General features: G+C 28.2%; 1 protein-coding gene across 1 annotated transcript in view; it reads left to right on the plus strand.

Moving 5' to 3' along the window:
• Nucleotides 1-932: 932 nt before the first annotated feature.
• Kua (Plasmanylethanolamine desaturase Kua) overlaps nt 933-18,027 on the plus strand; it is a 65,628-nt gene continuing 48,533 nt past the window's right edge. The window contains exon 1 of the mRNA XM_075356639.1: nt 933-1,556. Within this exon, the coding sequence (XP_075212754.1) occupies nt 1,385-1,556 (172 nt within the window). The 5' untranslated portion in view covers nt 933-1,384. The remainder of the gene's footprint in view (nt 1,557-18,027) is intronic.

Genomic DNA, 18,027 nt, shown 5'->3' on the forward strand with positions numbered 1-18,027 from the left:
TTTTTCTCTCTAGCCTCCGAACCACCATTACGTATTACTTCAGAGGATGAATGAAGATGATATTATGAATGTAAATGAAGTGTAGTCTTGTATAGTCTTAGGTCGATCATTCCTAAGATGTGTTGATTAAATGAAACCCAACCACCAAAAAACACCGGTATTCGCGATCTAGTATTCAAATCCATATAAAAGTAAACTGCCTTTACTCGGATTACAACCTTATAACTCTCGACTTCGAAATCAGAAATACATACAGACCTCTATAAACGTATTGTTGAGAACCTCCTCCTTTTTTCGGAAGATTTTAATAATTTTGTTTACACTTTTCAAAACTTTTCTAATTTTTATTAATTTTTTCCCTAACATAAATAATTTATTAGTTGTTTATTTAATGCAGAACATTAAAATAATAGTTATATTATAATTATAAAATAATCATTACAAAAAAATAAACTATACCGATTAAATGAATCTCTTATATTAAGTTTAATGACTACAAAATATGTGTTAAAATTTTTCAGTGAAGAAAAAAAAAAGTTTATTTATGATGTCATCTGTATCTACACATTTATTTGCTAAATGCAAATATACTAATTGAAGTTTTTGTTTATTAAATGCCTATCTTATTACTGTGTTATAGTTTCTTTAGTCGTCCTTAGTTATAACTAAGGAATTAGAATGACTATTTTTTACTTGTAAAAGTATTATAATATTGGGATTTTCGCATGCAAACATTGATTAGTATACACAATTATGACAACTTTTCCCTGTCATGGGTGTGTACTAACTGAACATTTTATCGACCAGCAACACGAATAAGTTCGCCTTTCGTCGCATACGCGGAGTTCGTGACTCTGGACGTAGGTATTATCGAAGAGTGGGGTCACTGAGGCAAGACTCCGCCAGTTGTTTAGTAGCAGTCTATCTGTCAACGCGGTCGTTAGTGTTCAGTGCGGACCTTCATTATCACGTAATCTATAAAAAAATTCTCGGTTTAATGTCGTTAGATGATCTTAAACACTAGTTAAAAGTTTGTTTCCGATATTTAATGTCGCTTCTGTACGGTTTAGTGAGCGTATTTTTTTTTTTTTTTGTTTGTAAAAATTGAGAAGCGATTTTGTTCGGAAACTTTTACTGGTTTGAACTAGCTTACGTTTAAGACATTGATTTATTAAAAGTTCTGGAATACAGTGGATTTAAAAAAAAAATTGTTTGAATATGTGTTTTTGTTTACCATCTGTTTGTAATAATTTCAGTTTGCCGCAAGTACTAATTTAGTCAAATTGTAATCAGACTTGTAACATTGTTGTAATGCTGTGGTGACTAGTGCAGTAGGTTGTGACATAGAGCTGGGATCAACTGTACCGCACATTTTGTATGTGCCATGGCGTCAAACTTTTTAACGCCTATTAAAACAGATGAAGAAATATTGCATAATTCTATGTTAGAAGATGATCCCAATGCGAACTCATCGGTGCTACCAGAAGAAACTGTTAAGCCACGTTGGGGACCTCATCACAAAGGAGCACAAGAGCTAGCAAATTTGTATAGTAGAGGTAACCTCAATGTTCCCGGTGTATAGCCATATCTTAAGTTTAGTCTTAGCCTGTTGAATGCCAAGAATCTGTCTGAACGAACACGCCCTCTTTAGTTACAGTAGCGTTTATCTTCTTCGATTCGCCTCTCTGATTTATTTTTATTCTATTTGTTCATATGTAATTATTTTTAGTGATTATCTGTTAACTAGGTTATGCGCTATTACGAAACTAAACATAACCTAAATAAACATTTCGAATAACCAACATTTTAATTACATTCAAATTTTTTAACCCAAATGTGCCAAGTTGCTTATTGTAGTTTCCTCTCTTTCGTTATGTAAATTATATTGGTAGACGTATTTCTGTTGTTATGTAATTATTATTCAATTAGAGATGTTAAAACTAGAAAAGAAATTATTTATGGTTATTTATTTTATTTACAAAAATCTTGTATACATTTTTTTAATATTTACAACTTAGAATTAGTTTTTTTTGCATGAGAAAAAGCAGGAAATTAACTATTAATAGTAAAGTATATTTAACATTATAAAATGTATCTTATTAAAAATACATTTATTTTATTTCTACATTTTACACTAGTTAATTTTAATGAAAAAATGTAGTGTTAGCATTAATATATTTATATATATAAACTTCTTCACATTTAATAGGCTTGTAGTGATATGGATTATACATGCATAAATAATTTGTTAGTTTAATTTTTGTTAAAAACTAAGGATAATTAATTTTGAGATAATAATTTAAAGTTGCTTTAACTTATTCTTGAGCAACTGCAATTATTTGTTACATTATTAATGTATATCACAAATTTATGGTTTTGAAATCTAGATGTTTAGCTAGGTTTGTTGTATTTGTAGATAACATATGGATTAGTTAGATGTAATGTGCTGTACTTACAGTGGCAAACTACAGGTGACCCCTGATTACAGTGAACCTACTTTTGTGATTATAGGTGATTGTGCTGTGCTTTAGATGATTGTACTTTATTGTGCGAAAAATATATGTAGCACATAATTCTAGTTTCAGGTATCTTTTTATTTGGTTAAAATATGCATGCATGTTTCTGAGTCAGCTAATTACTTAACAGAATTTTTAATTAGCAAATGAATGATTGTCGTTTGCTCTCACCTGAAAATTATGCTAACGGATGAGTTACAATTTGTTAATGTCAGTTGTATAATAAAGTAAGTACTTTTCCATATAATATTAATTTATTACTTTTCCATTGTTTATACTTATATGAGGTTAAGGAATAACCTCATACTTTAGTTTTGGCTTTTTTTTTGTGTTGAGTAATATAAAAATTTTAATTTTTCTTAATATAATAAAACTATTTCTCCTTATTTTTGTTTTATTATATTAAAAAGTGTTATGCATTTAATAATACGTTGGTTTCTTTTACAAATCAAAGCAAGCCATTTCCAAAAAAAATTAAATATATTTTTAACCATTAAAATTTTGTTAAAAGATAAAAAGTTTATAATTATAGTGAAAAGAATTTTCAAAATTTTCTTGTACAGAGGACTTTATGTTAGTCTTTACTCTCACCCTTAGAACTCATCCTGTAAATTTTACTAAGTTGCCTGAATGTAGGCGGCAGTATTGTATTTTTTATAACAAAAATTGAATCATAGCTTGATTCTAGTGGTTGGTAGAATTATATATTTTTCTAGTAAGTTGCTATCATGTGGCATCATACAAAAATTTGAAAACTGAGAAGGAACCACACAAATGTGGTGCTCATTCAGATTTACCTCTCATTTTAATTTTATGTATGTCAAATTAAATCTTTTTACATAAAGAAGTATGCTGCATATTTCATTTTATTAGAATTTCTCATAAGGTAGAACGTAGAGGAAATTTCAGTGGTGTTGTATGTACTCTCTTCAACTTCTTGAATTTCTTTGGCCAGGATTAAATGTTTTGTGTTGTTTGTCCATTATATAAACTTAGTTCTAGTACTTATGGAGGTATTGGGAATGAAACAGCACCGGTAGTACAGTGGGTTTTGGTTTCACAGTTAACACTTGCTAAGTTTTAAGTGTAATCTGTTAATCTTCAACAATAATTTACAGTTGAAATTCTGTTATATATGTTATTTAAAATTTTTACTTTATTAATAAATTTTTGTTTTTTAGGGTTCACTTTTTAAATTCAGTGTATAATGAGTTTTTTCTACTGTTTATGAAAAATTTGTAAATCTGGAAACTGTTTCTTGTTAACATTTTAAATATCTGCATAGATTTTCTTATTCTACATACCTGTTAAAAAAATGTATTATAATCTTATTTTGACTTATCTTAATTATAATTATGGATAAACGTTTATATTTTTATGCAAAGCTGTATTTGACTATCTTTTGTTTAGACCTGAAGAATGCAGATAAAAGCAAAATCCTTTCTCGTAGATTTTGTATGTAGTGTTGTTTTTTAGACTGACAGAAGCTATTGGAATTAAATGTAATTTGTATTATTTTTCTATGTTTTTTATTGCATTTAGTTATCATTAGTTTGTGGTCTTGCTATGATAGAGCTTATATTTAGTGGTTAGCAGTTATTTGCAATTTTCCTTATCTATAAAATAGCAGTTTGTTATGGTTCTGAAATTAATTTTATTATTTGTAACTAATTGTCTTTTTAAAATTGTATCCTTTTATTTAGTTTATTTCTTTTACATTGTAAATAATTTTTTATCAATATTTATATTTGAGTTTTTTTTGTAGTTTTTGAAGTAGTATGGTTCACTGATAACCCTCACAAACTGTGGCAATACTTGTTAAAATTGTTAACAGCTATTTCAGATTTTGTGTAAATTAGCCTTCCAAAATATATTTTCAGGCCTAATTGTCAATTCCTTCTCAAGTATAGTTTTTCTGCACTGTTAATAACACCTTAAAGGGCTTAGGAGAATCCTCTTTTACATTTCAAATAACAGCATCGATTTGTATTTTTATATTTCTTGCATCTGTTTTGTGCTTTTTATTTTTTGTACTATTTTTTTGTTAAAATTAGTATATTTGTAAATTTTGATTTGTTCAAATGAGTTAAAAGACCTTGGTCTGTGTGTAAAATTTGCACGTTGTGGTTAATATATGTGATTATGGTTCCTGATTTCTTGAAGTATTAAAAGTTGATTCTGTTATTTTGTGTTGTTTTTTGTATCTGTGAGTGAATATGTGTCAGTCTGTAAAGTATTTGCTGAAATCACTGTGATTTAATGTGATCTATTCTTGAATTGTTTTGTTGGTTTTCTATGTGATCTTGTTTGTTTGTACTTCGGAAAGCAATATTTTACCAATATTTTCTGTTAAGAAAATATTGGTAATTTTATGTGGTTGTAGTTGATGTGTATTAGATTTGTGTTTTTTTGCCAACAGATATGTTTTTGATTTTTTCTGTATTTTGTATAAACTGTAGACTGTATATGTTGGGTGGGTTGGATAAAACTATTAAGGTTTTTTGATATTTATTGTTTTGAGTTCTTCAGTGCAGTTGTTGATAAAGATGTGTGTTTCAGGCCATGTAACATGTAAGAAAGCCGCTCATAAAGACAATTGAAAAAAAGATGTAAGTAAGATAAGGTGATTAAGATGTGTTGTGGATAAATATGTCACTTGTAGTGATGGGTTTTTAGTGTATTAATATTTTATGTTTTTGGGAGATTTTTTCTTTTTAGATTGTGTTTGGTATTGTTCGCTCAGCATTTTGTTGTTAAGTACTTAATAAGTTTTTATTGATATTAAAATATATAAATACATATATTACTTTGTTCAGCATTTGTGGAAAATTGCATGTTGGCTTTTGTTTTTTAAATAACATCTTTTAGTGGCTCTGCACTGAGTTAGAAATTAGACATAAACAGTCCTAAGTTTTTTAAAAAAAGTATTTGTTTTGTCATAGTTTTTACAGTATCATTAGGTAACTTTTATATATACTTTGGTAGTATGTTGTATGGTAACTTACAATTAATAATTACATTGATATACAATAAAACATTTTTAATGTTTCTCTAAGTATGATACCTTTCTCAGCATTGTTTTTTTCTGTGTAGATTACAGATCTGTAAATAAAATATTTCTGTTACCTTCATTTTATATAAATTGCACATTAAAGATCTATAAAAAATAAAACTAATGTTATGGGATCTCAAGAATTTACATTAAACTTATTAGCAGATGCTTACCTTTTGTAGATAGAATCTATATCTTGAATTAGAGGCAAAAAGTAATCAGCTAGCATATTAACACCCCCGATTGCCTGTGTAATGGTTTTCCTAAACTGAAATATCTTTATGGAAATGCTTGTTACTTACTGCCCCAAGGTTTTGTGGTTAGAAACCCATATGTTTGCTTAAGTGGGCATTTTGCATTCCATAGATCTGTATGAATTTATAAGTTTATCTTCAATATTCTGGTAATTTTATGATTTGTGGACAGCCAGAAAATTTTTGCAAGTTGTGTTTTTAAATGCTGTCCATGCATTGTAGAACATGAGTGAGTTAAACATTTCATCAGTGACAAATTCACTTATTTGTGAGCCAATAAATATCTCTTCTTTATTTTTTTGGGAATTTCTGCTTTATGTACAAAAATCCTTGACTGCCCTTCAAAGCATTTACAAATTTTTTTATTAATCTCAGTTTAATATGAAGGGGTGATAAAAATATTTTTTTTTAATTTAACTATAGGCTCATAAATAATGTTTTTTTTTTTTTTTTACCAGAGGTTTAGCCTTATGTTTCTTCTATTGTTGTTTTACTTCATAATGCTGATCTCTAGCTTGGCTATTTCCATTCACAAATAAAACAACAGTATTTTGTATACCCTAACTGTGTGCCTAACAAAACAGTTATTAGTTTTAAATCTCCGCCACGTTCCAATTATGCTTTTTATAATTTACTTTTTCAGTAACAGTTTTTATAATGTAATACATTTCTTTCAAATTAATTCCATTACAGGTCGCTACAGAAGGATGCTTATTACTATTGTGAAGCATAACTGCTTTTAAGCTCTACTCAGAGAAAAGGTGCCATTCCCTCGGTTCATGAACTTGCCCTAATTATAACATAAGCTCATCAATATTTATATATTTGTACAATAAACTAAGTAATTTTCTTCAGCAAAGTATTGAGAAAAATCTGTCTGTTGACTTAGATAGCCCAAGATTTTTGTATTTTTTTTTTCAAGTAAATTTCAATCTTTCAGCCTTGAGCCATAAAAGTTCAGCTTTTTGAAGTTTGAATCATGATTATTTTCTTTCGTAATTTTCATTTCTTCATCACTGTTTTCACAAAACAAGTTTTCAGGAATCTTGGGAACTGGAATGGATTCTCTCTGAAATATAGGTCTGAGTGCTGATTGCAATGAAGTATAGAATTTAGTGTGTTTAGAACTTTTTTGAAATTCCAGACATTAAACAGAATAACAATTGATTAAATGATGTTTTGGTTCACATCAAACCATAGGGACACCAAACGGCAAGGCCTTTCCTGTATCTTTTAGGAATCCTCTTGTAGTTAGTTGATCACACAATTATTACATATGTATGAGGAACCCCTTATCCTAATCACTGATTTTATCAAAGTACAATTCATGTTTTTTTTTTTTTATTAAAGGTATAATGTTTTTCTTATGTGATTTTATACTGACCTAACCAAATATATAACAAAAACTGTCCAAATCATTTACTTTACTTTGGCTTTATGAAATATCAGTGTTCACTCTTTTAATGCAATTATCGCATTGACTGAAGAGATTATACCATTAAGATAAATAAGCTAACAAAGCCAATAAATTTTGTGTTGTTTTTAATTGTATAAACATGATGAATATTGTTGTTCATGTACGCTTCATAGAGAGAGGTATGATGTCATGGTATGTGATGTTAATGTTATAACTTAAGTTATTGTTTCATGATTAACAACTGATTATTAGAGTTAAAATATATACTGAGCTAGTAAATATAAAGGAATCATATAAAATAGAAAAATGTTCCCATCATATTATAACAATTTTTTAAATTTAAATTTTGGAATTTTTCAAAAACATTGTGTGATGAAAAAATTCTGACTTCAGATTTATTTTCTTTTTCAGCATTAAAGAGCAGTTTTGTTTCATGTATCACATGTTAAGAAACAGAAATTGTGTTTGTCGGTGTTATTGTTCTATACATTTCCCAAGTGGTACTCATACCATTTATTGTATTATAATTTTTATTATATTTACTTCCTTTAACATTCGACTTTTAAAATTTATTTCCCTTTCATTTTAAAATTGTTTCTCTAGATTCATTCCATTCTTTTTAAAATTTATGTTCTTTTAAAATTTATCACTGATGTATAAGTGAGTAATGAATAAATTGTCAGTAATTATGGACTTGAGATAGATTGCCTACAGGTTAAATGTTTCATTATTCTTACCAAGTATTTTTTTTTTAGCTTGAAAACATCTTCAAAACTTTAGAGAATCATTCAAAAACTGAGTGTTTTAGTTTATATAAGATGATGAATAGTTCACAATAACTCACTAATACTAACCCCAGTTATTAAGTCTTAAGAAAAAGTACTTGCATTAAATTACAGGAAATGTAATCTTCATGTATTCCAAGAGAGCTTATAATCTTACATTACTCATAACAACTTTACTTGTAGTGACTGACTCATCTTAGTATTATTATAATAATGCTAATTTTATTTTTTATGAACACTAAATCTGAGTAGGACATCTTGCTGTATGTATGTTTATAAAAATATTCATGTCAACACTAGATTGTAACAGTGATAGAACATCTTCGTAAAATATGATACTAGACTTCTTTTTAATTACTGTAATAGAGATTTTGTGTGTACGTGTAGTAGTAGAACCACTTTTGAACTATACTTGGACAAATCTATGAAAAGGCGCCAGTCCTCAGGTTTATGATTTAGTCCTAAGTGCAACATAAGCCCATCAATATTTGTGCAATAAACCAAATTATTTTCAACAATAGTGTGCTGAGAAAGTTCTTTTTGTCTGCTTTGAAAGCTCTAAATTTTTGTATTTTTTTAACTAAATTCCAACCTTGCAGTCTTAATCCTAACACTTCAGCTTAATTTTTTGATAAATTTAAATTGCTAACCAAGTCATTTAATTCACCTTGTGATATAAGATGTAGGTTATTGGATGATAATTCAAAATCAAAATGATTGTTTTCTTCTTCATTACTACTTTCTAAACATACATTCATAGGTGGCTCAGGAAGTGGAATAATATAACTGTGAGGTACAGCCCTTATTGCAATTGCAATGAAGGATATTTTACAGTATGTTTAGATTTTTTAGAAATTCCAGACACACTTGTTAAACACAAGTAACAATCGATTACATGATCCTTTGGTTCACACCAAATCATAGGTACACCAAATGGCAAAACCTTCCGTGTACCTTTCAGCCATCCTCTTAATTATACAGAATAATAAGTGCATACTATATGAGGAGCGCATGTCTTATCCTGATCACCAATTTTACACTTAAAGTACAAATGATATGCTTTTTTAATTAAAGGTGTAATGCTTTTTCTATTTGATTTTATGGTAAACTCACCACATACATGCAAAAGGCAACTACATCAATTACACAATTTCGAGGCATTATGACACTGCAATGTTAACAAACTTTAGACAGCAATAAGACTAAACAAAATTAATTCATTCCTAAATCCAAACAAAAGTATTTGCTTAATACAAACAAAAGAGCTGTGTTTTCAGCTACATGTTTTGGCCTGCACAGACATGATTAATCTTGTCCATGAAGCCTCACTCTTCAGTATTAGATAAATATGATGCCATAATACGTGACTGTGATATGATTTAATTCTTTGTCTAGTATTGCTTATTTATAGCTTACAAATTATGTTAATAAAGTTAAACAATAAAAAATGAGCTAACAAAATACAATATAGGAACCTAAAATGCTAACTATAGCATTAAAAAAATCCAAAAATCCTTTAATTAAATTTTAAATTTTTAAAAAAATGGTGTGACATATTCATTTTCAGCATAAAAAAACAGATTAAAATCATGTTTCGCATGTTAGGAACCAAAAATTATGTTTATCAGTGTTATCATTACATAATTTTTTTGTGGGCAACTTTTACAAACTTAGCTTGTGCATGAACCAAAAGTGTTTATTTTTTACTGCGTTTTGGGAATTCTTTTTATTTGTAGCAATTTGTAGTACTATATTCTTATTATTATCTTTTAATTTTTAAAGTATTCTGAGATTTTGTGATTTATTGATAACTGTATTCTGTATAGTATAATCAGGATTATGTAATTTTTAAATTAAAAATAATTAATCTAATCTATTTGTGTATGTGTTTGCTTGATAAAATAAATTAAAAGGTCTTGTGATAAGTATGCTATAATCGATTGTTGATTACATATGAGTAAATTGGAGATCTAAGTTCTTTTGTTATTTTTTATCTAATATGTCATTGCATCATTTAAAACTTAAATATCAGTTGTTTTTGTTATTGTGGAATTTGTTCATTTACCTTCATTGTACCTTTTATTGTAAATAACTTTTAATCTTTTTAAATGGCATGAATTAATGCATTAATAATTCATGTGCTGTATAATTCTTATTTTTAATAACCCTTTTAACATTATTTAATTGCATGTTTGTTTATTACACTTAGTAACTAACACTATATCTAAGAAGTAGTAAGCCCAAGATAAAACAACTCCCACATTGTTATTGGGCTTGGTGTCTGGTGTCGCTAGTATAATAAATAAGTAAAATTGAAAATAGATAGTTTTTGTAAACAAGTTGACATAATTTATCAAATTACAATAGACAGTGTATGCCGAAAGAAAACAATGTAGCTTTTTTTATATTTTTTTTGTTGTTTTAGCAATAAGTTGAATGAACCTAAACTTTTTTCTAGTCTTTGTTTTTACAAAAATATAATGCTTGGAACATTATTTTTAGATATCAAATTTTCCAACCTTATGGGAAAGTTATTGATACTTTTGGTGTGTATTCTCCTAATTAAGTTTAATTAAATTATTCAAGGTTTTCACTTGAAGTTTCATTGATTGCTGTAGCCATTTGCTGTAAAAAATTCCAATATATGTTGTGAAAGTGCCAATAGATTTTATTATCAGATAAATAAATTTAATACATTTTCTTAATCTTATGTCCATGGTTGGTTGGATAAGAAACTTACCCGACAAATCGATGTATAATGATACTATAAAGCTAATTAGGGCGAGTCAAAAATTATCTTCACTTTTGCCGAAACATGCAGCTTCAAGGTTGTCATATTACCTTCAGCGTATGAATAATTAAGAGTTGGTACAACTGCAGTCATATCTGTGAAATTTGATCCCAACTACATCATTTGTCTTCCAATTATTACATTGTAAACATGTCTGCTCTGCTAGCGGTTGGCTTCAAGGAGAAACGATGAGCAGTGATCAGATTTCTCTGATTGGAGGAAGTGAAAGGAACTGAAATTCATTGTAAAGTAAAAGTTTCATTGTAAAAAGTTTAAAAGTTGTCGGACAAGTGTGATGTATGAAGAGGGAGCAGAGTACCTGAACCTTCACCAAGAAGCTTCAGCAAGCTCAAGAAATGGTTCTAGCAGTTAGGTGAGTTACCATCGATGAGGTAGATCTTCTTTGAACATCAGTCATGGTTCTGCCCATCAAATCATCTATGATGACCCCCAACTTCTATGAAGGCTGTTATCAAAGAAGGTGCTGTTATTGCATGATACCTGCCTGCAGATTGCTTTTTACACTGTTCAAAGCATCAAGTTGAATTTTGAGTACTGGAACACCCTCCCTATAGCCTAGATCTTTTTCTCCCTCTGACTTTCATCAGTTTGGGCCACTCAAGGATGCTTTACAAGTTTTTTTGATTTTCCACAGACTTAAATGAGCAGGAAGCGGTGCAAAAGTGGCTCTGTGACCCACAGAGAACCTTTATCTTGGAAGGAATGTGCAGGCTTTGTGGACTGCTGGACCATGTGCATTGATAAGGGAGATGACTATGTAGAAAAGTAATATACATGTTGAACCTTACCTTACCTTATATATATATCTAATGTAAATAAAATAGTAGAATAAAGTGTAGATAATTTTAGACTCACCCTTGTGTTTTATTTCTACCCTTTTTGTAGGATAGTTAAAAAATGATTAGGGTGTTACTGTAAATGTTTGACTATGTTACATATCTTATTTATTGGACTACACATATTGAAAAAAGAAGTGAAAAAGATCTGTTTTATTAAGTTTTATACCATTTTAAACAAATAAGTTTATTACAAACCTTTTTTTTTGAAATTATGATTTCTTCTGTGAATATTTTCCATAAATTTTATTAATAATTCAGCACTTGTTTCTAATGATGAATTTTTGAATGTAAACTGTAAATTGAACAGAATAATCGTAAATTAACACTATAAAACAGATTTTTAATGTTGACCAGTAGATTTGTAGCTTTAAATTTTAATAAAAATAAATTATTATTTTTTTATCTATTTTCAATGAATTATGTTTACCCTCTACAGCTTATTAGCTTAGTCTCATGTTAATCACACATATCGTATATAATTCTTGTACAGTAAAAAGAATGAAGAGTTACTTGTAAAAAAATAATTGCTTTTTGCAGGTATGGAGATGTTAGTTACCAACAGTTGGTAAAAAGGAATTAAAATTGTGTAGACTTTTTTTTATATAAAAATTGCAAGAGGAAATTTTATTTTATTTATAAACTTGTTTGTTCTCTCAGAAGAGAGAGTGCATGTGCTTACAATCTTGCATTACTATTTAAACACTGGTGCCTGTTTAATGTGGGTTATGTCATAGTAGCTCTACAGCTATTTCTAGTGATGGGATTTGTAAAAAAACTGACGTTTTGGGTTGCTCAGTTTACTGTTATTATCAGCAAGTAAAGTTATTAAGTAAAGTTTGTCTGCCAGTTAATAAAATGTTTTTAAAAAGACATGATGTGTTTAAAAAATAATTGTAGTAGGTCTACTCTAAATATCATAATTAATCATTTAATTTTTTTTTTTTTTCCATAAGGTCAGAAATTTTCTTTTGAAATTTTGTTTCTCTCTATTTTCTTTTGGCTATCTCACAGCATCATTCAAAGAATATAATGAAATTCGAAATGAGAATAAGTACGAACAAGATATATTACATGATCAATTAAATCTCAGCTAAACTATAAGTTATATGTTTTTATAGAATTTAGTTGAAAATTCTAATCTCTAAATGATTAAATGCCTCCTTAGATGTCACCCTGTCATCACCTGAAACCTTTTTTCCACATCTGTGTCAACTTCTGGTTTTTCTGTTTGTAGTATAACTACATTCACTATTTCTTGATCAGTGTACTCCTATTATTCATTGTTAGAAACTAACATATTTGTGTAATATTTCATCAAACAAATTGTTTTTTCTTTGATTTTTTGAAAGTCATAGCAGTTGTTTTCTACTGAGATCGAGCATATCGGCTAGTAACCTTTTTCATATTTACCAATTTAAAAAGTTTCTTGAATATGTATTTGGGACATTTATCTAAAAAAAAAAAGAAGTAACAATCGGTAATTATTTATACATTTGGAAAAAACTTTTTAAGCCATTGGTTTCATTAGTCTGCTGACATCCAGTGGAAGAATTTCACACAAATATCACAATTTGTTAACTTTTAGGGAAATGTTTGTGGTGCATTATCAATAAATAAAGTTTTTTTTTTTCTAAAAAAAAACAATCAGTAAAAACTTTTCAACACTGGGTAAACAAAAGCAAAACTATTGTGGATTAAAATAAGTAAAATGATTTACTGTGGAACAGGAGAGAATATACTGTTGGTTAAGAAAGGACTTATTCCAGTATTGAAAGAAACGAATGTAAATATTCTTCTTGCACTCTGAAACCTACAGTGCACTATAATAGAATATCCTGTGGTTTGACCCTCATATTTTAAAGTGCCACATTATTGTTACAATACTATTGTTTTTTTTCTTTAGAAATATATTTGGTTAATATTGTGTTTTCTATAATTTGTTGCACTTTACTCTTGTAATTTAGAATAATTTTATTATTCTAAACATTTTATTATTTAAACATGTTTAACAACTGTTATGGGTACTTTGCACAACCATGGTTTAGTTAGGCCAAGTTTGAATAACCATGAATCTGCTACATTAATTTTTTATTGTTTCAGATTAGATGCAGTTTAGTTAACTAAAATTCAAATGAATAGGGTTGTTCTGTATATGCTGTATATTATTTGAATAAAATCCATTTAAGAAAGGAAGTTTTAGTGTTAATTTAGGCATTAAAAAAATTAATGTAGCAGAAAAATTAATGTAGCTTTTTTTCATTTTGAGATTTAGCGCTGCTATGATGTGGACACTATGTTGTTTATGTAAATCCCTTGACATATTAACCTTTTGTTTCTGTATTGTTTATTTCCTTGTTACATAATTTTATTTTTTATCAGTTTAGATTTTTATAAATCAAAATTATCCTTATAGCATTTATTCTTACAACACACATCCTTTTTCCATTCAATCAATACTTTGTATTTAGTCTTATAAATATTTGGTGAAACTATAATTCAAAATTAAACATAACATTATTACGTGCACAATTGAATAATTATAAATTGCTTATGCTCCTCAATTAATTCAGTACTTCATCAATTTTTTATTTAGATTTTAGATAATAAAAACTATTTTTACCTACCTCTTTTTACATTTATAAGAACTTAAAGATAAAAAGTTAATTATTAAAAGTACTTTATGTTATGAATTTAATATGTATTTGAATGAGAATAATTATACAAAAATTTCTTTTGTATTAGTAATTTTATTAAGTAATTTTCTTTTTTCCCTCTCATTTAACCTTCAACTTACAACTTATATCAACTTTTTCAAATCAAAAATAAAATTTCCTTCTCTGAAAAGTAATTTTGTAGTTAAAAGGTGCCCCAAAACAAACTGATATTTTAAATTTGCAGCCATTTTATTTGCGGTAAAATCAGAGTAGAGATTTTTATATGCTGTTATCAGTAAACACTGAGGTTAAATTATGGAAAAGTACACACTTGAACCACGTGTAGAAATTGTAATATATCAGTATGAGTTAATGAGTTTTTTAAAAAATTCATTTTTACTAATGAGGCACATTTTCTTCTTACCGGCTTTGTCAGTAAACAAAATTGTTGAATTTGGGCGTCAAAAAGGATTGAAGAACTTCCTATGCATCCTCAAGGGTCACGGTTTGGGTGCAGATTTTGGTCTAGGGGGATTGATGGACCTTACTTCTTTGGAAATGAAAATTGAGTTGCCATTATTGTCAATGGAGTTCTATATTGTGAGATGATTTCAAACTTTTTATGTCTTAAAGTTAATGATCTGGAGGTGGAAGACATATGGTTTCAACAACACAGTGCAATATGCTACACTGCCAATGAAACCATGCAGTTATTGCAAGAAAAGTTTAATGGATATGTCTCACGCCAAGGTGATGTGAATTGGCCACCAAGATCAAGTGACTTGACACTGTTGGACTTTTTTCTTTGGGGTTATCTTAAGGATAAATTGTACTTCAATAAACCATAAACAATTAAGGACCTCAAATTCGACACATCATTGCCAACATTTCCCAGCAATTGTCAACATGCTTTGGGAACTTTTGTCAAAAGAGTGGACATGTGCAGCAAAGGCTGGGACGCTCATTTGTCAGATGTTTTGTATCGCACATAACCTCCATGTCACTACTTTCTAATAAAGCAAAAATATTATCAGATGAAAAATGTGTTTTATTGAAAAATCAAAATTTTGGGTCAATTTGGGACATCTTTTATAACAAAACAGTTGAATTGATTTGCAAGAGTTGCAGTTGCTTAAAAAAGGAAATTAATAATTTTTGTTCATTTTTATACTGCTTGTCTTCATCAATCGGTTTTAGTGTGCTTTTTGTTATCCTTGGTTTTTATATACTTATTGCTACATTTCTACTTAATGCTTCTTTCTTGCCTTAATTATTTCCTTTTTTTTAAACTTTACCCATAAATTGCTAGTTGTAATTTTCTATTGTAATAACTTTTAGGTCTGAATTTATTATTTAATGAAATCTTAACCTTTTTATTATCTTGTAGCCTCTCTGTATCTAACTCTTTGCTCACATTTTGTTTCTTTAATTTAAACTTACACATTTTGCAGTCCAAAATTTTATTTTGAAATTCTACCCAACCATTATATCTATATCTGATATTGTACTATTTTCTGGTCTCACCCATGAGTGCCTTCTTCTTTTCTGATTTTTAAATAGTGTTTATAATCGCAAGTTTTTGCTTTGTGTAACGTTTGTAAAAATCTAACTTCTTTTCATTTCTTTCACCTAGCTATTATTCTACAACTAATATTCCCTTATCACTTATCACCTTGTACTATGGTTTCCCATTACTTAATTTTCATCTTTAAGTGTCTATTTTGTTAAATCATATTTCTGTCTCTTCATATTCTGCTTTAGAAATTGGATCCAGTTTTGTAATAAGGTCAGGTAAATCTGTAGTAACTAAATTAATTTTTCTGATTATACTCACATCTTGTTTGCCTATTTCTTTTATTCATTACTACTTCCCGTTTCCATTTTTTTTTTTAGAAGTTTAATTGTCCTGCAACTTTATTACTTTGTTCATATTTCAATTTCATCCCACTAATTTCTTTAATGTCTAGCTATTTAGCTTTGTCTCTGTACTTTTTCTTAAGTTATCTAACCTACCACTTTCATTTAATTCTAATCTTACATGCTGTGACTCGAAGAATGTTATTCATATATTGTCTGATGACCTCCTCCTGACTAGTCCTTGTCTAGAGATGTGAGCGATGGAATATATTACTCCAGTGGAAACAATTATGAACATTTAATAAAAATGAAAGGAATGAGGAATATTTTTTCACAAATAAACAGCTGTAATTTTTCATTACTTTTAGCTGGGTATTATTCAAAGCCTCCAATATATTTAAGCTTTAAATTTTTCGTTAAGGCTATGTCAATTATAATTTTGTTTTCAACAATCATCTGAAAGGGTTGCTAATCATCATTAAATATTATTAGTGATTTTATAATAAAAACTTCCTAATCTTCTTAAATAGAGTGCTATTTCAGAAACTCGGCTGAAGAAATTATTACTAATTATCTCTAAAATGTTCTTTGGGAGAACAATTTACAGTTGAAAGGGATTCATTTACAATTTTTAATAGTTTTATGTTTTCATGTTTCATCTTACTGTTACACATACAACAAAAGGATTTCATCCATGCTTAAAAGTAAAAATGTTACTATAAACACTTATAACACAAGCATTAATTGTATAGAAACTTAAGTCAAAAGGATAGGCTTGAAGGGTTAATTGCATTGTATGTCACTCTGTTACAAAAAATAAATGATAAAATGTTTCTCAGTATGGCTATATTTTATTTTCTCCGTTCTCAGTTTGGTTTGATGCGCTTCTGCATGTAGCGAGTCTTTTTCACTCCCTATCGGAATTTTTTTTTTTTTGTTTGTTTTTTAAATTCGTCTGTGATATTAGTTGTAAGACTTTAAACATAATAGTTTTAAGTTTTATTTCTTTTTAGTTTTAAGTTTTATTTCTTTTTAATATGATAGTTTTTAACGTAGTTTTAAGTTACATGTTAGTGTTTTTGTTATCTGAGAATGGGCCTTTTACACCCATTCCGGATTTTGTTTCCTGTGATAGTAGTTTTAAGTTTTAATTTTATGTAACAATTTTAATTACTTTTATTTATTTATTTTCCGGGCGATGATAACGTCCAACCGTTTTTCGCCCTAAAAAAAAAAAAAAAAAATTAATTCTGGATGCTTTATCATATGGCCTTACTAGCCTTGTACTGTTTTTTACGACATTCGGGAATACATGTTGGATACATAACAAAATTTTGCTCATCATAGCAATAAGTTATAACCTCCATAGTAATATAGCTACAGCTGTAAGCTCTCAGCTTTGGAATTATAAGCTCCACAGTTTAAGTTGTTTTATGTTGTAAAACCTTAATAGAAAGGTAGAGAAAAGGTCAAGACTTCAAAAATTATTATTTTTAAAATAATTGTTTCTCATAGGTTATGCATTAAACTGCATGAATTGGTATGTTTGCAGAACTGCTTTTTCTGTGTACCAGTAACTTATTATTTTTATTTTAATTAATATTTTACAAATTAGCTTTAGTTTGTAATTTGAATTATTATTTTCGGTATTGATTGAATTCTTAATTTTTTAATCATTAAATTTAATTTACACCATATAAGTGAATTGTTTTTTGAAAACATGAAATATTAGTTTTATAAAAATGTATTTTTCTGGTAGAATTCATTGGTAAATATTCTAATAACCTTTTCTTTAATGTATTTACTATTAAATGTGTTATTAATGTTTCCCTTTAGTAAAT

Source organism: Lycorma delicatula, chromosome 2, assembly GCF_047948215.1.
Source record: "Lycorma delicatula isolate Av1 chromosome 2, ASM4794821v1, whole genome shotgun sequence".
Lineage (NCBI taxonomy): Eukaryota > Metazoa > Arthropoda > Insecta > Hemiptera > Fulgoridae > Lycorma > Lycorma delicatula.